This window comes from Gadus chalcogrammus, chromosome 9 (assembly GCF_026213295.1).
Source record: "Gadus chalcogrammus isolate NIFS_2021 chromosome 9, NIFS_Gcha_1.0, whole genome shotgun sequence".
Lineage (NCBI taxonomy): Eukaryota > Metazoa > Chordata > Actinopteri > Gadiformes > Gadidae > Gadus > Gadus chalcogrammus.
The window spans coordinates 24,937,302-24,960,780 of NC_079420.1; the positions used below are offsets into that span (position 1 = coordinate 24,937,302).

The window sequence follows — 23,479 nt, forward strand, 5'->3', positions numbered from 1 at the left end:
ATGTTGATTAACCCCCCCATCTTGGCCTACCCCGACTTCCATTTGCCATTTGTCCTGCACACTGATGCATCCAATGAAGGTTTGGGGGCTGTGCTCTTCCAGGAACAGGATAGTAAACTCTGGGTTATTGCTTATGGTTCCAGGTCACTCACGCCTGCTGAGAAGAATTATCACCTCCATTCCAGTAAGCTTGAGTTCCTTACCCTGAAGTGGGCCATCTGCAATAAATTTCGTGATTATCTGTATTATGCACCAACATTCACTGTGTATACAGATAACAACCCCCTCACCTACGTCCTGAGCACGGCCAATTTGAATGCTGTTGGACACCGCTGGGTTGGTGAATTAGCTGACTTCAACTTTACCATCAAGTACAGGCCAGGCAAGGCAAATGTTGACGCTGACACCCTGTCCAGGTATCCAGTGAAGCTCCAAGATGACTTATTGGAGTACTCTGGAGATAATGCTACCTGAGGTTGTATCTGCTATCTGGCAGGGGAACAAAGCCGAGAGAGATCAGGATGTACCCTGGGCTGCCGCCCTTCAGATTTCCACCGTTGATGATGACCCTCCTCCTGTGAATACGACCATGTTCACCCCAGAGGACATCAGAGATGCCCAGAAAGGGGATGAGTCCATTGGTGAGGTGATCCAGTTGAAAAGGAGCGGATGGAATCCAAGAGACAAAGACCAGAGGCCCATACAATCAGGAACGCGAAGGCTCATACATGAGTGGAACAGGCTCAAACTGGATAAAGGAATTCTGTACAGGCAGTTAGGACAAAATCAACAGCTAGTCCTTCCCAAAGCACTCAAGTTAACTGTACTCAAACACCTGCATGATGACATGGGACAAGTCAGAGCTGACAAAGTCATCCACCTCGTAAGGCAGCAGTTCTACTGGCCTTTTATGCAGCGCGACATTGAAGACTACGTCATCCGCCAGTGCTCATGCATTAAGCAAAAGCGACCTGCTGTTCATGAGAAAGCACCAATGGGCTCAATCAAAACCAGTGCCCCTTTTGAGCTGCTCTCTGTCGACTACATGCACCTCGGTCGCACCTCAGACCTTTGCCTGTGTATGAGAGAAAGGCTGTCAGACACCATTCACCTCAACGTGAACTTCACAGCAAGCTGAGGGCTCCAGCATATCAGCCTTTGAACCGAGCACTGGAGTCTGAGGATGTATGGCAGGCAGAAGCATCTGACCCTTCGATGACAGGAGAGCTAATGCCGGCACCAAGAAGGATAGATCTGTCCCCAGCTGTGGAAGGAGAAGAACAACACAGGGATGATGCTGTGGAGAGTGGAAGTCCTCAGGATTCTGAGACATATGTTGTACCTGTTCCTCAGCCAGTGAGAGAGGTAGAACACCAATTGCGGAGGTCCACCAGACCAGTGAAACCCAGAAGCATCTTCACGTATTACCATTCAGGACAACCTTCCTACCAGCCTTGGAGAATGGGAGCAAATGCATTGTTCTGTGTCCCGCATCCCATGCTCACCTACCCAGTGTTTCCTGAGATGTGCTACTACCCTCCCAAAGCTGTATGGACATACGGAAGAATTGACAGTGACCAGAACATTGGCATTGACATGCAATCTTACTTACATACGACTTACCTGTGACTGACGTTCGGCAGATTCACCTCCTGTTCAGACTGATGACCCCTGGGGACTGTTCTTACCTGACATTCCGACTGTTGACTCCTTATTTGATGTTCTGATCGATGACTAACTTGACAGACAGCGCCACAGATACAGTAGTTTAGTTCTAGATGTCAGGAGACATCTTTTAAAGTAGGGGAGAGTGTAACGGGTATAGAAAATAGCTTGTGTTATAAAAACAGTTCCCCCACCCATTTTCTGGTTTTAACGGTTAATTGCAATAGCGGTTAATATTAACCGCTATTGTATTATTTTCATGCCACTAGATGGCACTGTGCACTGTTGACGTACTGGGTTGCCATGGAGACGTAGCTCGAGTTAACAAACTGTTTATTGCTTGAGCAAGATTGAAAACTGTTGTTCTCCACTTCGTATTACCCACAGCGCAAACTAGCCTGTGAGCCTTGTACCTGCCCAGATTCCCCTAGATCTGACGCCGGTAACACTATCGATGGATGACATGGAGAAGATGGAGGTTGTTCTGAGACAGAACACAACAGAGCTGGGAGATCTTCGGACCAAGGCACTGGACACACAGTTCAACAGTTCAACGAAGACAAGACAAAGTTCTACATGGGGCTCCCCAACTTCTTAGTTTTAATTCAGATTTTTGAGCTGTGCGAGGCCTACATCACCTGTTGACCTATGTCTTTGTTTAAATTTGAATAGGTTATTTTAGTTTTGTTGAGGCTGAGACTTAATCTCCCTCTGGAAGATTTAGCTTTCAGGTTCAAGATCTCTCTGTCCACGGCTTCTAGAGTTTGGCATAAAGTAATTTACATACTACATGAAAGTTTAGAATTTCAAATTGAGTGGCCAGAGCACCATGTACTTCAAGCTACAATGCCAATTGGATTCAGCTCATTCCAATCGCTTCTTCTGATAGCTTGCAACCAAAGACTTCTCCAGTTTGCCTTAAATGGGGTGCGAGTTGATGGTATCCTGTAAAACTTCTGCGTTTTGTTAGTCTTATTAAAACGGTTTGTGCAACCAACCGCACAACAAGAAATGATTGCGGCTCTTGTCGCTCTCATCTCTTTCTGCATGACATGCGCGTAGAGCGGGGAGTGACGTAGACTGATAATCCCTCAGAGTCCTCGGGTGCTAAGCGACGTCAACGTCTTTTGCAGACTATTTCTCAGCTGATCAACACTACGAATGCTGGTAACAAATAAATTGTAAAGACACACGTGTACATTTATTGGTAACCCTTCCTTTTACAGTCCCCTAATTACTAGGTATTTACCCGGTACATACATGGTAAATCATAGTGTATTACTGGGTATTTACCACTGGTAATAAGAAGGTAAATACAGAGGTAGTTACCCGGCAAATACATGGTAAATCATAGTGTATTACTGGGTAATTACCACTGGTAATAAGAAGGTAAATACAGAGGAATTATCCAGTAAATTATAGTGTATTACTGTGTAATTACCAGTGGTAATAAGAAGGTAAATACAGAGGAATTACAGCTGAAGTACTAAGTAAAACCTCCACTATTACCCATCACCTCAACTAAGTAGCGTGTAGTTGTAACTGTTTTAGGTTGGTAATAACTCCGATATTGTGTACTTCCTAGGAAATTAGGCAACCAATTCTTAGAAACACTTATTATCCATGGTTTATGTTAACAGCCGAAGTTTAATGTTGTACTATCTAGAAATTAGCATAGTACTTTCCAATAAAATACTTTTTCTTAGTTATTATTCGTAGCTACACCCATTTAGAAAGGGTTTATTCGATTTACCACCATGGAATTAGTTACCTGGTAACAACCTCTGCAGGAACAGTTTTCCTCTGGTACATCTTCTTAAATACTGGGTACAAAGCCGTTTGTTTCCATGGTATGACCAGGTTCTTACCATATAATTTATAATAGATACATTCCATTATCCATGCAGTCAACACAAACTTGTACCATGGACGTTCTGCGACGTTACCAAGTAAAACGCACCAATTTACCCAGTATTTAAGCTGAAACTGTACTGTAAAATGAAGCCTCTTTTATTTCCATGGTATTACCAGGTTCTTACCATATCATTTGTAATACATTATTCCCTTTTCCATGCAGTCAACACAAACTTGTACCATGTACGTTCTGCGACGTCACCAAGTAAAACACGACAATTTACCCAGTAATTAAGCTGAAACTGTACTGTAAAAGGAAGCCTCGTTTGTTTCCATGGTATTACCAGGTTCTTACCATATAATTTGTAATACATTATTCCCTTTTCCATGCAGTCAACACAAACTTGTACCATGTACGTTCTGCGACGTTACCAAGTAAAACACGACAATTTACCCAGTAATTAAGCTGAAACTGTACTGTAAAAGGAAGCCTCGTTTGTTTCCATGGTATTACCAGGTTCTTACCATATAATTTGTAATACATTATTCCATTTTCCATGCAGTCAACACAAACTTGTACCATGTACGTTCTGCGACGTTACCAAGTAAAACACGACATGAATTTACCCAGTAATTAAGCTGAAACTGTACTGTAGAAGGAAGCCTCGTTTGTTTCCATGGTATTACCAGGTTCTTACCATATAATTTGTAATACATTATTCCCTTTTCCATGCAGTCAACACAAACTTGTACCATGCACGTTCTGCGACGTTACCAAGTAAAACACGACAATTTACCAGGTAAGTAAGCTGAAACTGTACTGTAAAAGGAAGCCTCGTTTGTTTCCATGGTATTACCAGGTTCTTACCATATAATTTGTAATACATTATTCCCTTTTCCATGCAGTCAACACAAACTTGTACCATGTACGTTCTGCGACGTTACCAAGTAAAACACGACAATTTACCCAGTAATTAAGCTGAAACTGTACTGTAAAAGGAAGCCTCGTTTGTTTCCATGGTATTACCAGGTTCTTACCATATAATTTGTAATACATTATTCCCTTTTCCATGCAGTCAACACAAACTTGTACCATGTACGTTCTGCGACGTTACCAAGTAAAACACGACAATTTACCCAGTAAGTAAGCTGAAACTGTACTATAAAAGGAAGCCTTGTTTGTTTCCATGGTATTACCAGGCTCTTACCATATAAGTTGTAAATGGTTATTCCCTTTTCCATGCAATCAACACAAACCATATATGTTCTGCAACATCGTTCACCAGTAGTTAAGCACTTTAATTGTTGTTATAAAACCCCAAACCACTGTTGATGAAAGACATATTAAAATTAAACAAAATCAAAGGCTTATCTTTCAAACAATGCATATCTCACAAACAGGCACTGAACACTGAAGAAATCGGACAAAAAAAACAGCCGTCCACATCAACTCAATTTAAATGTTACTGATGGTGTTTTCATAAAACACATGACAGTGTTATGGCAAGTGATCACAAGGAAGACTGCTTCAACCTCTACAATTTGAATAAGTGGTGAATGCCATGCAGCAATCTGCCTATGGGAGCATCTTTGTGGTCATTCGCAAACCAATGAGTCCACTCGATGAATGAGAGATGACTCTTTAGTGTCTTCTCTGTGAGGTATCCCTGCAGTCTCCACATCTGGGATTTGAAGGCTGACCAAGACCTGACCAGGTACCTCCAAATCTCCCCTTCAAGAATCAGAAGACAAGAAAATAACATTAGGACTGCCAATTAATGAACATTTCTAGAACATGTAGAACTCAAAGATTATTTTGTTTATCAGTTAAGAAAGGATGCTGGTCCTCTGGCCATTGTGTTTGGTCATATTGAAAAGAGAAAAAGGCATAGCCATAAATACAGTTAATAGGACGGGAGGGGACAGGCAGTTAGCCCTTTAGCATCGAGCTAGCGGAGCTTCTGTCATTCAAATAACTCGGACATGTTGTTTAAAACCTATAACACCCAATTTATTAAAATATCCGGATTTAATCGGGCTCTCTCCCATAAGTACAGTTAATAGGACGGGAAGAGACAGGCTCTGTTAGCCCCGGTTAGCGCGATGCTAAAGAGCAGCTCTACCGGAGCATGCCACCTCAACAGGTGCAAGTTATGGTGCGTTCGAGTATTCTCTGCGAGCCGACTCGGATCTCGGATCGGACGCCACGCCCACACTAAAATCGTTTTATTATGTTTTGAGCGTAGGTCGTCGGAGAAAAACATGGACGCCACCCGGAAAGCTATTGTTGCGGTAGCATTGGCCGACTACTACTACTATTTTCATTTATATTATTTCAGGACTACGAAATAATATAAATGAAACGGTGCGTTTTCACCGTACGATAACGCAGCCATTTGAACTTCTAAAATTTTCACTTCATTTCATGTTTCAATGTATCTTCTGCATATGTAAGTTATTACAGCAATACGAGTGATTGAAATTGCGATTTAAACCACCAAAGCGGTCCAAACACAATGAAAACAGTTCACTACATGTCAAACTGGGCGCATCCATCTTCAATTCTATCTCGGAAGCCTCGTTCGGTCACTGCTGAGTTCAAACGAGATGGCGAGATCGACTTCCGAGGAAAAGGGGCGTGTTTGTGCGTGTCGCTAGGCAACGTCCTCGGAGCTCCGAGACGGATGGATATTAAAACGCACCATTACGCCTCGTGCCCACTGCACCGTCAGTCAACGGACGTGGGAAGGCGTGGCTGACGGATGGGGGAGTAGTCTTTGCAGAGGCATCCGTCAGCCAATCAAATCGCTTCGCCGGGTTCTTCCCGCTTCTTCCTGCTTGTTGCGAGGCAAGATGACCCGCTTTCCCGCTTTCCAGTATCGCCAGAGCCCGAGTCGCGTCACAGTGCTTAAATTTGCATATGCGATCTGATTGGATGACGGAACCGTCGCTGCCGAAAAAGTTGAAAATTGTTCAACTTTCTGACGGTGGCGAACGCTCCAACTGAACGGACGGATCCACAATGCATTGCGCGTCCGTCCCCATTCAAAGTCAATGGGCAACGGACAACTGACGGAGGTAGTGGGCACGGGGCGTTAGCCTCCGGTTTGATATTCGCCGGATATTCGGTTTACCACCCAATCGGATTCATCAACATAAGTGCAATACATTACGGGCTTAGTATGTTGAGGACGGTTTAGGACACCGTATCGCGAAAAATCACAAACACACGTTGTCGCCATCGATGTCTGTGCAACAACGTCATTTACGTTCTCTGGCTGCTACCTGTTTTAGGGACCGTCAACAAGTTACACTCACCGACTGGTGGCAGAGACGTTACCATGGAATTGTTTCTGGAAATAAATCATATAAAATAACATAAAAATCGCTAAAAAATACATTTTGTCACCTGATTGTAGTAGTAGTTGCCAATGGTGGGCTGCTACTTACTGCAGGTAACTTTGCTAATATATTGCATTATTGTTAAACGGGATGCAATTAATAATTTCAAATATAGTTTGGTCGATTTTTGTCGAATATTAAACTATTAACTGCATTATGATTAACTATATTGCAATATATTTGTGTGATTAATTTCCTGAAACAATTCCATGGTAACGTCTCTGCCAACAGTCGGTGAGTGTGATTTGTTGATGGTCCCTAAAACAGGTAGCAGCCAGAACGTAAATGACGTTGTTGCACAGACATTGATGGCGACATGTGTTTGTGATTTTTCGCGATAAGGTGTCCTAAACCGTCCTCAACATTGTAAGCCCGTAATGTATTGCACTTATGTTGATGAATCCGATTGGGTGGTCAACCGAATATCCGGCAGATATCAAACCGGAGGCTAACTTAGGGTGACCAGATTTGAGTTTGTGAAAAAGAGGACACTTCGTCGCGGGGGGGGGGGGGGGGGGGGGGGGCGAAAACATGGGTATTTTTTCTTTAGTTCGTCCGTGAACTTACATTTACGTTTAGGCAAGATTGTTGACGGGGGGGGGGGGGGGGGGGGGGGGGGGAGCCTGTTTGTATCGTGAGCCTGCGTACTTCGGTGGGGGTTTCATTCCATCTATATACGGCACCTTCTCAACGAGAATGAGACACATGAGATCGGTCGCCCAATGACAGACTCTCTCTACAGTCAGCTCGCGCAAGAAGGTGGAACGTAAGGGAGATACCATTTCCAGAACTTGGAAGGCCGTAATAACCATGGACATATACAATGGTAATAACTAGTAGGTTATGTGAAAGACCCAGAAACACAAATATGCGACGAGGCAAAAAAAAATAAAAAGATAATAATAACAATAATATATATATTTTTTTTTTTTTGCGACGAGGCAAAATACCGGACGTTTTTGGAATCCCTGCCGGACGCATTTTTTAGGTCTCGAAAAGAGGACATGTCCGGGAAAAAGAGGACGTCTGGTCACCCTAGCTAACTTGCACCTGTTGAGGTGGCATGCTCCGGTAGAGCTGCTCTTTAGCATCGCGCTAACCGGGGCTAACAGAGCCTGTCTCTTTTCGTCCTATTAACTGTACTTATGGGAGAGAGCCCGATTAAATCTGGATATTTTAATAAATTGGGTGTTACAGGTTTTAAACAACATGTCCGAGTTATTTGAATGACAGAAGCTCCGCTAGCTCGATGCTAAAGGGCTAACCGGAGCTAACAGCCTGTCCCCTCCCGTCCTATTAACTGTATTTATGGCTATGCCTTTTTCTCTTTTCAATATGACCAAACACAATGGCCAGAGGACCAGCATCCTTTCTTAACTGATAAACAAAATAATCTTTGAGTTCTTCATGTTCTAGAAATGTTCATTAATTGACAGTCCTAATGTTTATTTTCTTGTCTTCTGATTCTTGAAGGGGAGATTTGGAGGTACCTGGTCAGGTCTTGGTCAGCCTTCAAATCCCAGATGTGGAGACTGCAGGGATACCTCACAGAGAAGACACTAAAGAGTCATCTCTCATTCATCGAGTGGACTCATTGGTTTGCGAATGACCACAAAGATGCTCCCATAGGCAGATTGCTGCATGGCATTCACCACTTATTCAAATTGTAGAGGTTGAAGCAGTCTTCCTTGTGGTCACTTGCCATAACACTGTCATGTGTTTTATGAAAACACCATCAGTAACATTTAAATTTAGTTGATGTGGACGGCTCTTTTTTTTGTCCTATTTCTTCAGTGTTCAGTGCCTGTTTGTGAGATATGCATTGTTTGAAAGATAAGCCTTTGATTTTGTTTAATTCTAATATGTCTTTCATCAACAGTGGTTTGGGGTTTTATAACAACAATTAAAGTGCTTAACTACTGGTGAACGATGTTGCAGAACATATATGGTTTGTGTTGATTGCATGGAAAAGGGAATAACCAGTTACAACTTATATGGTAAGAGCCTGGTAATACCATGGAAACAAACAAGGCTTCCTTTTACAGTACAGTTTCAGCTTACTTACCTGGTAAATTGTCGTGTTTTACTTGGTAACGTTGCAGAACGTGCATGGTACAAGTTTGTGTTGATTGCATGGAAAAGGGAATAATGCATTACAAATTATATGGTAAGAACCTGGTAATACCATGGAAACAAACAAGGCTTCCTTCTACAGTACAGTTTCAGCTTAATTACTGGGTAAATTCATGTCGTGTTTTACTTGGTAACGTCGCAGAACGTACATGGTACAAGTTTGTGTTGACTGCATGGAAAAGGGAATAATGTATTACAAATTATATGGTAAGAACCTGGTAATACCATGGAAACAAACGAGGCTTCCTTTTACAGTACAGTTTCAGCTTAATTACTGGGTAAATTGTCGTGTTTTACTTGGTAACGTCGCAGAACGTACATGGTACAAGTTTGTGTTGACTGCATGGAAAAGGGAATAATGTATTACAAATTATATGGTAAGAACCTGGTAATACCATGGAAACAAACGAGGCTTCCTTTTACAGTACAGTTTCAGCTTAATTACTGGGTAAATTGGTGTGTTTTACTTGGTAACGTCGCAGAACGTACATGGTACAAGTTTGTGTTGACTGCATGGATAATGGAATGTATCTATTATAAATTATATGGTAAGACCCTGGTAATACCATGGAAACAAATACTGAATACTGGCTTCGTACCCAGTATTAAAGAAGATGTACCATGACACTAGAGGAAAACTTCTTGCAGAGGTTGTCACCAGGTAAGTAATTCCATAGTGGTAAATTGAATAAACCCTTTCTAAATGGGTGTAGCTATGAATAATAACTAAGAAAAAGTATTTTATTGGAAAGTACTATGCTAATTTCTAGATAGTACATCATTAAATTTGGGCTGTTACCAACATAAACCTTGGATAATAGGTGTTTCTAAGAATTTGTTGCCTAATTTCCTAGGAAGTACACATTATCTGAGTTATTACCAACCTAAAACAGTTGCAAGTACACGCTACTTAGTTGAGTTGATGGGTAATAGTGGAGGTTTTACTTGGTACATCAGCTGTAATTCCTCTGTATTTACCTTCTTATTACCAGTGGTAATTACACAGTAATACACTATCATTTACCGGATAATTCCTCTGTATTTACCTTCTTATTACCAGTGGTAATTACCCAGTAATACACTATGATTTACCATGTATTTACCGGGTAACTACCTCTGTATTTACCTTCTTATTACCAGTGGTAATTACCCAGTAATACACTATAATTGACCATGTATGTACCGGGTAAATACCTAGTAATTAGGGGACTGTAAAAGGAAGGGTTACCCATTTTGGTAGTCATATGCTAAAGACGTGTCTAGTTCACCGTCATGCAGGCTGTGTTTAGTAAAATAAATGGCGATGTTTTAATAATTTTGATTGATTTCATACAAGTCAACAAGCCTCTCCCTGTGTCATTGTGTGTGCGTGTATCTGAGGTGCGTGTGTGCGTGCGTGTTTGGGGGGTTCTTGATTGACCGATTTTCGAATATTGTTCGAATACTTACCATTTTACATGACTGGCATGCCAGTGGAAAAACGGTAGGTGCCAGTATAAACTGGTAATTACTAGAGATGTCCGATATTATCGGCCCACCGATATTATCGGCCCGATATTAGCATAAAAATGTAATATCTGTCAATATCGGTATCGGATTTTTTTTGCCTTAAAACCGATAAAATAATGCTTGCGTTACACCCAAATAGTTCTTATGCGCTCCTGAAGCGTTTACCGGCGCACAGATGATGACCTCATCAAGCTGCGTCTTGAACCTTACAAACAAACAAGCGTTTGTTTGTCGCTCTGTTTCAACACTATGTCTGCGGTTTGGAATTATCTTCAAGTGTCTCCTTCGGACGTTAAACTTGCGATTTGCAATGACTGCATCAGTTATGCGAGGCGGAACCAAAACTTCTTCCTTCAACACTTCCAATTTAATCAACCACCTCAGGCTGAATCATTCAGAGAGTTACGCGGCATTTGTGCAGCAAAGCAATGAGAAGAAGCAAAAGGGACAGGCGGCGGCACCGAAAACAAGGACTCAGTTGACGCTCAAAGAGTCCACCGAGAAAAAACAGAAATACGCCAAGGACCACCCCAGGGCAAAAGCCATAAATCGGAAAATCATTGAGTGTATTGCACTGGATAACCAGCCCTTTTCAATCGTACAAGACGCCGGATTCACCAAACTTGTTGAGTTCCTCGAGCCACACTTTGCCATGCCCAACCGCAGGTATTTAACAGATGTTTGCCTACCCGAGTTGTACAGTGCTGTTTACAGCCACGTCGAGAAGCTAATTGTTGATGCTGTATCCATTAGCTTCACAACAGATATCTGGTCTTCAAGCGTTAGCCAGGTTAGCATGTTGAGCTTGACTGCTCAATGGCTAGATAAAGACTTTGTGCTAAAAAAGGCTGTGCTTCACTCCCAAGAGTGCCGCGGGTCTCATACGGCAGAAGCAATCGCATCTGCGTTTGAAGGGATGTTCGAGACGTGGAAAATCCCCAAGGAGAATGCGCACGTGGTGGTCAGAGACACAAACGGAACATGGCTAAAGCTACGGCGGAGTTTGGTGTCCCAAGTTTGCCCTGCATGGCACATACCTTACAGCTCGCAGTGAATGGAGGTGCCCTGTCTCAGCGCAGTATTGCAGATGCCCTGGCTGTTGGGAGGCGAGTGGTAGGACACTTTAAGCACTCACCACTTTCGTGCAGTCGTTTTGAAGACATACAAAAAGAACTCAATATGCCCGTGAAAAAGCTGCAACAAGACGTGTCCACCAGGTGGAATTCCACCTATTATATGATGCAGAGCCTGGTGGAACAAAAGAGGGCTTTGAGTGCATATGCTGCTGATTATGAACTCCCCACAACATTGACAGCAAGCCAGTGGGGGATTATGGAGAAGATGATCACCCTCCTGGAACCCTTTGAGCAGCTAACCAGGGACATCAGCGCTGCAGAGGCCACTGCTGCAGATGTCATCCCTGGTGTGGTGTCCCTGACACGGCTGCTTGCCAAGACGGATGAATCAGACAAAGGTGTGCAAACAGCCAAACATGCTCTATTCGAAGCTGTCAGTAAACGCTTTGATGGGGTGCAAACTGAACCTCTTTATGCAATTGCAACCATGGTTGATGCTCGCTACAAAGACCGTTATTTCGACCCGGATAAGAAGGAGGAAGCACGGAATATGCTGCTGAAAGTTGTGGATGAAATGGCCAGTGTGGGCAATGATCAACGAGAAGACGCTGCTGGTGCCAGTGCAGATGATCCAGGCCAGGAGGACCAGGACCCCCCACCTAAGAGGGCCCGAACTGGGAGCCTGCAGGACATGTACCAAAAAATCCTCACAGAGAATGATGTCGCCAAACAAGCAACTACAGGCGAAACAGCTACACAGGTGAGTAAATAATAAACTCAGCAAATCAGCAGATTTGTTGAGTGCTTCACATGAAAATGTTCATAAAGTGAATCAAATTAACATATGCCTGTCCGTGCTTTGAAGAAAAGTAAGTAGACTTTTCTGTTTTGTTTTTACTTCTTATTTAGGTTCATGCATACCTGGGAGAAGCCACCAGCCTCAAGACAGCTTGCCCTTTCAAGTACTGGAGCTCCACCCAGATTTGCCCCCCTGCACTTGCCCGAGTTGCACGCAAGTACCTCACTGCGCCCTGTACCAGCGTAGACAGCGAGCGGCTATTCAGCGCCGTCTCCCATGTCATAGACGAAAAGAGAAATCGCATGCACTGCAACAATGCTGAGATGCTTATTTTCATTCAGAAAAATCTACCTCTCACATATATGGACATGGGAAAAAATTAGACCAGTCATATAGGCGAGTCAGCATCAGTCTTTTAGCCTCATTTGTTGCACTTTAAAGGAGAGTTATGTTTACTAGGCTGGACTGAAGCTCTTTTTATTTATATTATTTATTATTTTATTTTATTTTTAGTGCCTTTCTTGTTTTTATTTGCACATGTTGTTGTTACTCGTTGAAAGAGCAGGGTGGATTGAGCCCAGTGTATATTTTAATGATTGTGGGTATTGCCCGTTATGAAGGCCAGTCTTTTATTCCCGTTCATTGGACTGATACTAAAGGAGGACTTTGTTTGCTACTCTGGAAGGTCTGGACTGAAACTTTGTGCCTTCCTTGTTCTTATTGCACACTACCTTAATGTTGCATATCTTTGTTGTTGCTCATGTAGAGCAGTGCTGATTGAGCCCAGTACAGTGCACATTGTAATTGACTCATATTTGTGCATTTATTCAATTAAGGTTATTGAGTTAAACTCAATAACCTTAATTGAATAAATGCACAAATATGCCACTGTAAAACTCAATGAGTTTTAGTTAAAGAAATATACTGCTATGTTGCACTTAGTTGTTCAGGTACAATGTTTTATCATTTGTGAAGTCAAGTTTGCCCTATTTGTTGTGGGCATTGTCAAGATTATCTCAGGGAGAGTGTAATCCAAACTGTTGTCTGAGACCATTAAAAAAAATAAAATAAACATGGCACTTTTCCCTTAAATTAAGTTGAAGTATTTTTCTTATTTTGCACAGACAATGTTAACATTTGGAAAGCCTTGTTGCATTCAAGAATGCATCCAGTGGGGCATCACAATAACATTAAGCATGTTGTGTTAATTCCACAACAGGAGATATGTAATGTTACCTAAATTAGGTTTGAGGAAAAATAACCCAAATATGGACATCGGTATCGGCTGATATCGGAATCGAAAATTTAGAGTTGGACAATATCGGATATCGGCAAAAAAGCCAATATCGGACATCCCTAGTAATTACCATTTTACATGAGTGGCATGACAGCGGAAAAACGGTAGGTGCCAGTTTAAACTGGTAATACCATTTTACATGAGTGGCATGCCAGCGGAAAAACGGTGGTTCCAGTAGGAAATGGAACTTCCGATTAGCATAATTGGCTTGCCAGCGGAAAAATCGGTTGGCCTATATGCCATGATACCACTGGATCATGTCGGTATAGAAAGGTTTATGACACTGGATCAGTGTTAAATGATAGGAACCTGTAGGCCTACTTAACGTTTTTGGTTAAACACCAATAAGAACAAATGCAAAACTTAATATTTGGCCTATTGGATAGTAATGAGCTGAAGCAGTCATACAGTAGGCTATATAGACAACCTTACTAGGACACCTTGATAAAACACAAGCGGAAAAATGCACTAACTACGGCAACTGCCGCCGCGGCTCCTCCCCCGCAATAAACATCCCGCTTTGAAGGGTGAACTCTTGACACATAGTAGTTATAAAAAGCAATTAAAACTACAAAATGACTCCTTTAATGCAGGCTATGTGGAAAATGCATGGACCGAATACAGAAAATGTGCTGACGTTGGCTCAGCCTGGCTCCGCCTCTTCCGCTACATAGCTAAGTTGGCTGCCGTAGAGTACGAAAAGTGTACATCAATCCACACTCCGCGGTTTGACCGTTTTCAGTATACTATCCGGGTCGTTTCAGTACACTTCCTTTCGCCCTGATCTTAATTGCAATGCCCTACGCACTCAAACTAAGTATAATGAGTGCGGATAGTATGGATATTGGAACACAGTGTAACATGCTTGGCTCTGGCATGAACATAAACCGGGGAGGCCACCCACACGCAGGGTAAATGAATAACAATGATTTATTACAGACGACTTAACAGAAATTAAGGTAATGGGATGTGGTGTAAGTCAGTGATATGCGATGTAACCAAAAGTGTGGTGTGAGATCAGTCATGAGAACAACCAAGCAAAGCCTAAAGCCAGCGGAGGAGAGGAGCCCCGGAGTGTTGGCACGGCAGGCCTTTTCTACACTCGCCAATCCGCAGGTTCATTGCACACACCTGAGACCTGCACACAAGAAAGGGCGGTGATAGAACAGCACCAATGGGCGGAGCCTCGAGAGACCCGCCTGGGTCAATACAACAGCAATAGACTATAGCTCTATAGCCACCTAAACAGACCTGTTTAGGTCGCTAGGCTAACTACCGTCACCGGAGCAAGTACGGCTGTTTTCAAAAGCATCTGTCATTTCAAAAGCAACAACAAACAGATCGCAAATATCCAGAACAACAAAACGGACGAGAGAAACGTATAAATCCCTTTATTTACGCAACACATTCTCACTCCGAGCACGTCGATTTTTGACGAACGGTCAGTGACTTTGGTACCCTTGTGCTTCTTTTTTCGACGCATGGGGTTTTCAACTCGTTACAATGTAATCCCTCCACGGCAATATATGAAGCTATGAGCATTCATCCCATTGGCTAACGGAGGAACTTGTGCTGCTTTTTTCGACGCAGGGGGTTTTCCACTCATTACAATGTAACCCTCCACGGCAATATATGAAGCTATGAGCATTCATCCCATTGGCTAACGGAAGACCCGATGGCTGCACATTGACGGCGATTTTACAGCGAAATCTGTGACATTACTCAACACAACTACACCAACGTGTCCTTGTTAATTACACAACATGTATGGGTTAAGGCTATGGACATCAGTTGTTCTGTTTTGATTGAGAGAAACAATCATTTTTTTGATCAGTGTTGGTTAGCTGAGGTCGTTGCTATAGGGACCACGTCCGTCCGCTTTGTTTGACAACTGACAGAGCAACCCTATCTCATCAAAATTACGTTCCCAGAGAACTATTCGGCATTCTCAATTACGTTTGTATGAAAAACGTATTTTGTCTGTGATTACGTTTTATTGAACATATCGCAAATACGAATTTGTTCTCAGCCTATTTTTTGACATTTATTTACCGTGTTACTATGGCAAAATAAAGAATAAATTCATGCATTATCATTCAACTTGAACATGTGTTTTTACAGTATAGAGTGGTTGAGGGATGACGTATGTTGGCCAACCCGGAAGTGAGCGTCGCCCTGGGTTCCCTTGACAACAAGCCAACGGGTTTTTCCATTGGATTTTGGATGATTGCAGAAAATTTTGCATTTTTGAAGCACCTCCTCAAAAACTGAAAATAAATAAATAAATAAAAATAACGGTGCTCCAAATATCGAAATGTAAACCAATGCATTCTGAATGGGAGTGTTTCTCCGATTTTTCCACGAAATGTAAACCCATGCAAATAAAGGCTCCATGGTCATAATAATTTAAATATAATTAATCCCCGGAGTGTGTAGGGTATGTATTCTATTTTTTTCCAATGGGGCTGTGTTCACGGCACTTGACTGTCATGGTTGCTATGGTGGTTGCTATCGACCACCCCCTCTAATCCTTACATGGCTCTAAAAACCACGTGGCAATGGAGCTCCCGTCAATTTTGTTGTTTTTGTCGTAAACTAGGGTCTGATGGTTAAAAAATAGACGGATATTCCAAGGTAACCTTAAAAGGCACTTTGGATGTTTTTATTTTCTGCAGTTTAGACTTCGTCTATCACCTATTTTTTAAAGCAAAACACCAAGCTCATTGATTTAACGAGGCAGGGTTATTTGAAACAATTAATTAAGTAGGTGTGAGAGGTCAGTCCTCCTTCTGAGTTTGCTTCCTATTTATGTCTAGTGTACACCCCTACTGCCCACAAGCACCCCCCCCGCGCCCCTCCCCATATGAATTTAGAGAATTGATGCCACGTCCCAGTGGTGGTGATATCATATATATGAAAGAGGACATTCAATTATACTACAATGATCAATTAGGAGGCCGAAGCCCTAAAGGAAGTGATACAATAGGTGCCTGGGGTCTCTTATATATCAAAAGGGGTCTTAAAGGACGCATACGCATCAACCTGTGGCTCCAGCCCTAGGAAATGACTCAGCAAGTGCTCCATCTCGTTGCACCTCACCCAGCGGCTCGCTTTCAATATTTTGGCCTGAAGTTCTTTCCAGACCTACACCCTAGCCATCCAACATGCATATCTGAGAATTAGGCCTCTCTTTAACAATGACAAAAAGTTATGAGAGAAATACACATTAACCTGTTGTTATCTCATGTGGTGCCGGCTCCTTTTGACCTTTTGATCCCGAACTTCAAAAACGTGGCCACAGGCCAGCTTTGTCTGCATACCTTAAGCCACAAATGTACACCTCCATACCACAAAAAATGGGGACTAGAAACTAACCTCTGTATTTATTCTACTGTTGGAGGTCACGCCCCTTTTCAGGCCTTTTCAAGATAACTAAGGATGCTAAAATGTTTACACACATTTCCCGGGGTCCCGAGAACGACAGATCGAAGATTTGGAATTCTAGACCTTAGAGAAAAAAGGTTTAGGCCCATTTAGGCCCTAGAATAAGGTATTAAAATTTTAGGACGCTAGAACCTTCCTATCTCAAGGAAGGTGCAACGAGATGGAGCACTTGCTGAGTCATTTCCTGTAGGGCTGGAGCCACAGGTTGATGCGTATATGTCCTTTGAGACCCCCTTTGATATATAAGAGACCCCAAGGTATAGCTTACTCAGTCGACTATTGCATCACTTCCTTTAGGGCTTCGGCCTCCTAATTGATCATTGTAGTATAATTGAATGCCCTCTTTCATGTATATGATATGTCACCACTGGGACAAGTCAGTTGTCAAAAAAAGCGGACGGACGTGGTCTCTATAGCAACGATCTCAGCTACCCAACACTGATCAAAAAAAGTATTGTTTCTCTCAATCAAAGCACAAAACAGGACAACTGATGTCCATAGCCTTAACCCATACATGTTGTGTAATTAACAAGGACACGTTGGTGTAGTTGTGTTGAGTAATGTCACAGATTTCACTGTAAAATCGTCGTTAATGTGCAGCCATCGGGTCTTCCGATAGCCAATGGGATGAATGCTCATAGCTTCATATATTGCAGTGGGGGGATTACATTGTAATGAATGGAAAAACCCCTGCGTCGAAAAAAGAAGCGCAAGGTCCTCCGTTAGCCATGAGATGAATGCTCATAGCGTCTCTATGTGCAGCCATCGGGTCCCCGTTAGCCAATGGGATGAATGCTCATAGCTTCATATATTGCCGTGGAGGGATTAGGCCTACATTGTAATGAGTTGAAAACCCCATGCGTCGAAAAAGGGTACCCTTTTGCGTCAATAGCTGAAGCCAAAGTCACTTACCGTTCGTCAAAAATCGACGCGCTCGGAGTGAGAATGTGTTGATTTATGGCGTAATGTTGTGATATAGTGTCAATAAAGAACAAATATATATAGCTTTACAGCAATACTTGTCTTGAAATTATACGGAGGAGGCGGGCCGTGCTGGTGTCGCATACCATTGCCGGGAACAGTTACCGTGGGCAGTTACCGCCTCTCCTGGAACCGTCCCCTTATCGTGGTGGAGAGGTTTGCGTGTCCCTGTGAACCTGAGGGCTGTGTTGTCTGGAGCCTTGTGCTCCTGGTAGGGTCTCTCATGGCAGAGTGGTCTCAGGTGAGGGGTCAGACTAAAAATGGTTCAAAAATCCTCAATGAACAACGAAAGAAGAGGAGATGTGACCCGGCCCGGAGGAAGCCCGGGGCCCCCGTCTGGAGCCAGGCCCAGACGGAGGGCTCGATGGCGAGCGCCTGGCGGCCGGGTTTGCCACGGAGCCCGGTCGGGCATAGCCCGAACAAACTACGTGGCACCCCCCCTCTCTTCATCCAATGAGCCCACCACCTGTGGGAAGACCCGTTGGGGTCGGGTGCGCAGCCACATGGGTGGCAGCGAAGGTCAGGGGTCTCGACGGACCAGACCCGGGCGGCAGAAGCTGGCTCTGGGGACGTGGAACGTCACCTCGCTGTGGGGAAAGGAACCGGAGCTTGTGAGGGAGGTGGAGCGCTATCAGTTAGATCTGGTGGGGCTTACCTCCACGCACAGTCTCAGCTCTGGTACCGTACTCCTGGATAAGGGTTGGACTCTATTCTTCTCCGGAGTTGCCAAGGGCGTGAGGCGCCGGGCGGGTGTGGGGATACTCATAAATCCCCGCCTGAGCGCCGCGCCGTTGGAGTTTACCCCGGTAGACGAGAGGGTCGCCTCCCTGCGCCTAAGGGTTGTAGGGGGGAAAACTCTGACTGTTGTTTGTGCGCATGCACCAAACAGCAGCTCAGAGTACTCTGCCTTCTTGGAGACCCTGAATGGAGTCCTGTATGGGGCTCCAGTAGGGGACTCCGTAGTTCTGCTGGGTGACTTCAACGCCCACGTGGGCAACGATGGAGACACCTGGAGAGGCGTGGTGGGGAGGAATGGCCTCCCTGATCTAAACCCGAGCGGTCGTTTGTTATTGGACTTCTGTGCTAGTCATGGATTATCCATAACAAACACCATGTTCGAACATAAGGGTGCTCATAAGTGTACCTGGTACCAGAGTACCCTAGGCCGAAGATCAAAGATCGATTTTGTGATCGTGTCATCTGATCTGAGGCCGCATGTTTTGGACACTCGGGTAAAGAGAGGGGCGGAACTGTCAACCGACCACCATCTGGTTGTGAGTTGGATCAGGGAATGGGGGAAATTTCCGGATAGACCTGGTAAGCCCAAGCGAGTAGTGCGGGTGAACTGGGAACGTCTGGAGGAGGCCCCCGTCCTAGGTATCTTCAACTCACACCTCCGGCTGAGTTTTTCTGGCATTCCTGTGGAGGTTGGGGGCATTGAGCCGGAGTGGGCGGTGTTCAAAGCCTCCATTGCTGAAGCTGCGGTGGCTAGCTGTGGCCTCAGGGTCTTAGGCTCCTCAAGGGGCGGTAACCCTCGGACACCGTGGTGGACACCGGTGGTCAGGGAAGCCGTCCGATTGAAGAAGGAGGCCTTCCGGGATATGATATCCTGGAGGACTCCTGACTCGGTTTCAGGATACCGACAGGCCCGAAGGGCTGCAGCTGCTGCCGTGTCGGAGGCTAAGCAGCGGGTGTGGGAGAAGTTCGGAGAGGCCATGGAGAAGGACTTTCGGTCGGCACCAAAGTGTTTCTGGAAGACTATCCGGCACCTCATGCGTGGGAAACGGGGAACCATCCAAGCTGTGTACAGTAAGGATGGGACTCTGTTGACCTCAACTGAGGAGGTCGTCGGACGTTGGAAGGAACACTTTGAGGAACTCCTGAATCCGAATAACACGCCCTCTATGTTGGAGGCAGAGCTCGAGGTTGATGGTGTTTCGTCGTCAATTTCCCTGGTGGAGGTCACTGAGGTAGTCAAACATCTCCGCAGTGGCAAAGCCCCAGGGATTGATGAGATCCAGCCAGAAATGCTAAAGGCTCTGGGTGTTGAGGGGCTGTCATGGTTGACACGCCTATTCAACATCGCGTGGGAGTCGGGTACAGTGCCAAAGGAGTGGCAAACCGGGGTGGTGGTTCCCCTGTTCAAAAAGGGGGACCAGAGAGTGTGTGCCAATTACCGGGGTATCACACTTCTCAGCCTCCCTGGTAAAGTCTACTCCAAGGTGCTGGAAAGGAGGGTTCGGCCGATCGTCGAACCTCAGATTGAAGAGGAACAATGCGGTTTTCGCCCCGGACGTGGAACTACGGACCAGCTCTTCACTCTCGCAAGAATCCTGGAGGGGGCCTGGGAGTATGCCCATCCGGTCTACATGTGTTTTGTGGATCTGGAGAAGGCGTATGACCGGGTCCCCCGGGAGAAACTGTGGGAGGTGTTGCGGGAGTATGGGGTAAGGGGGTCTATCCTCAGGGCCATCCAATCCCTGTACTCCCAAAGCGAGAGCTGTGTTCGCGTCCTCGGCAGCCAGTCAGTTTCGTTCTCAGTGGGTGCTGGTCTCCGCCAGGGCTGCGCCTTGTCACCAATCCTGTTTGTGATATACATGGACAGGATATCGAGGCGTAGTCGTGGTGGGGAGGGGTTGCAGTTTGGTGGTCTGAGGATCTCGTCACTGCTTTTTGCAGATGATGTGGTTCTCATTGGATCATCGGTCTGTGACCTTCAGCACTCACTGGATCGGCTGGCGGCCGAGTGTGAAGCGGCTGGGATGAGGATCAGCACCGCTAAATCTGAGGCCATGACTCTTAGCAGGAAACCGATGGATTGCTTACTCCGGGTAGGAAATGAGTCCTTAGCCCAAGTGGAGGAGTTCAAGTACCTCGGGGTCTTGTTCGCGAGTGAGGGTACTATGGAGCGTGAGATTGGCCGGAGAATCGGAGCAGCGGGGGCGGTATTGCGTTCGCTTTACCGCACCGTTGTAACGAAAAGAGAGCTGAGCCGCAAGGCAAAGCTCTCGATCTACCGGTCGATCTTCGTTCCTATCCTCACCTATGGTCATGAGGGCTGGGTGATGACCGAAAGGACGAGATCGCGGGTACAAGCTGCCGAGATGAGTTTTCTCAGAAGGGTGGCTGGCGTCTCCCTTAGGGATAGGGTGAGAAGCTCAGCCATCCGTGAGGAACTCGGATTAGAGCCGCTGCTCCTTTACTTAGAAAGGAGTCAGCTGAGGTGGTTCGGGCATCTGGTAAGAATGCCCACTGGGCGCCTTCCTTGGGAGGTGTTTCAGGCACGTCCAGTGGGGAGGAGACCTCGGGAAGACCCAGGACTAGGTGGAGAGATTATATCTCAACACTGGCCTGGGAACGCCTCAGGATCCCCCCGTCAGAGTTGGTCAATGTGGCCCGGGAAAGGGAAGTCTGGGGCCCCCTGCTTGAGCTGCTCCCCCCGCAACCCGACCCCGGATAAGCGGACGAAAATGTGATGTGATGTGTGAGTTACCGTTTCAGAACGGCAGTTACCATTTCAGAACGGCAGTTACCGTTCCTGAACGGCATATGCCGTTCCTGAACGGCAGTTACCGTTCCTGAACGGCATATGCCATGGTATGTCAGTGGTCGCGGTGGCACATGCCACTGGCCAATAAACGATCTCGGCCCTACTGGAGAGATGCGCCAAAAAACAGTTCATCATTCATCAAATAAAAGGTTAGCGATTATTTTGTAGGTGGTATTGTAAAGTAGAGTACAATGGAGTAAATCAAATTTCTTCTTAATAATAAGAATGATACCAATGACACATTTCTATAGTGCTCTTTTAAGCTTCTAGAAGGAAAATAGAACAGAGAAGTTTTCAAGTTGAGCCAATCAGGATCAGTAATCTCATGATGTCAGATGGATGAGAGTCTTAGTCTCTACAAGGACAGAGGCTAAATAAGCCACAAGCATTTAGTCATGCTGTCTCCCTGGCTACCTGGCTCCCTGTCTCCCTGTCTCCCTTGCTGTCTCCCTGGTCTCCCTTGCTGGCTCCCTGTCTCCCTTGCTGGCTCCCTGTCTCCAATGCTGGCTCCCTGGTCCTCTCGGATACTTGCTGAATCCCCCTCATCCCAGTCGTATGCATTAATTATATTTCCCGAAAACTAATCTTGCAGTTTAGACACTCTTGATATAGCTACAAGGCCTGACTCACCACTACAGTGGTCCCGCACACAATTACTCTAACAAAAACACACTCATGTTTACCTTCATCAGGGGTCTGGCTGGCGTTTGGTCACATCTCTCCCAGAGGTGATGTATGTCTCCTGCTCATTCTGCTCCTACTGTCATACACATGTCCCTGCTGGATCTACAGATGACACCAGGATGATAATTGTCACCATTATGTATTGATTCGGAAGCTGAGTTGTTGCATTCAGAGTGTCAGCTTATCCGTGCATAATTGTGGGACTTCAGACGCAGTAATTGCAGCTAATGCACCCAGCTGGGCAATTATTTGCTGTCCTTTTATCTTTCTCTATTGACCATGGACAGCGTCTTTGTGGGGGTCATTAGACACATCCAGTGGGATGGGATGAGGAAATATAAATAAATGTTCAATTCATTGGAATCGTGTTGGGCAAACATTGCCTCCTAAACCGCATGAGAGACTACAAGTTCACAACCAAATATGACAAAAGTGTTGCCATTTTATTATCGTGGGATAAAAAAGATTAAAAGAGACGACCAGCGTATAGAACAAATCCAACAAAGAGAGATGGAAAGGGAGGGAAGAGTTCATGCAGAATATTTGTGTGTCCATTTTGAAGATTGCAGGCATGCTGTGTGTTTGGAAATGGTCCAAGAAAGGTTTGATAATCGCTAAGACCACAAAAATGTGTTCCAAAAGAGACAAGCATTCCCCAGCTAACAGCTAGCATTTCAGATTTTAAGGTGAAACATCCGAGGATAAAATATGAAAAATATTTCATTTTTGTTAACTATATTGGCCTAATCATTTAAACACAGTATGAATCCAAAGGTTATTCCTTCAATTATCAATCCGTTTCTAAAGACATTTCATTGCCTCTACCATGGCCTTTTTGTTTGTAAGGCTGTGGTTAGGACTTCAAATGGCAGCTGGTGTCAATCCCAGTTTGAGGCCAGTTGATTGGCTGAGCAGCTGTGTGTGTGTGATTTAACTGGCTGGGGAAGTGTCTCAATGGAGTATTCAAACCACCAGTATAACACTGCGTTCTGACCGACCAAAATATGCCGAAATACTTTATGCTGGGCACTTGACGGCAAACATGCACGAACACACGCATGTGCACACACACATAAACACATACA

The 23,479-nt window shown here is 44.7% G+C and overlaps 1 protein-coding gene across 1 annotated transcript; it reads left to right on the forward strand.

Moving 5' to 3' along the window:
• The first annotated feature begins 10,751 nt into the window (after positions 1-10,751).
• Positions 10,752-13,237, forward strand: LOC130389479 (zinc finger BED domain-containing protein 4-like). The gene is made up of 2 exons (XM_056599284.1): positions 10,752-12,399; positions 12,549-13,237. Exons 1-2 carry the CDS (start codon positions 11,545-11,547, stop codon positions 12,819-12,821), a joined length of 1,128 nt encoding a protein of 375 aa, XP_056455259.1. The 5' UTR covers positions 10,752-11,544; the 3' UTR covers positions 12,822-13,237.
• Positions 13,238-23,479: the final 10,242 nt, after the last annotated feature.

Coding starts and splice junctions, on each gene's coding strand:
- LOC130389479 (XM_056599284.1), top strand. CDS start 11,545: ATGGCTAAAGCTACGGCGGAGTTTGGTGTCCCAAGTTTGCCCTGCATG. Junction 12,400..12,548: donor CAGGCGAAACAGCTACACAG/GTGAGTAAATAA, acceptor CTTCTTATTTAG/GTTCATGCATACCTGGGAGA.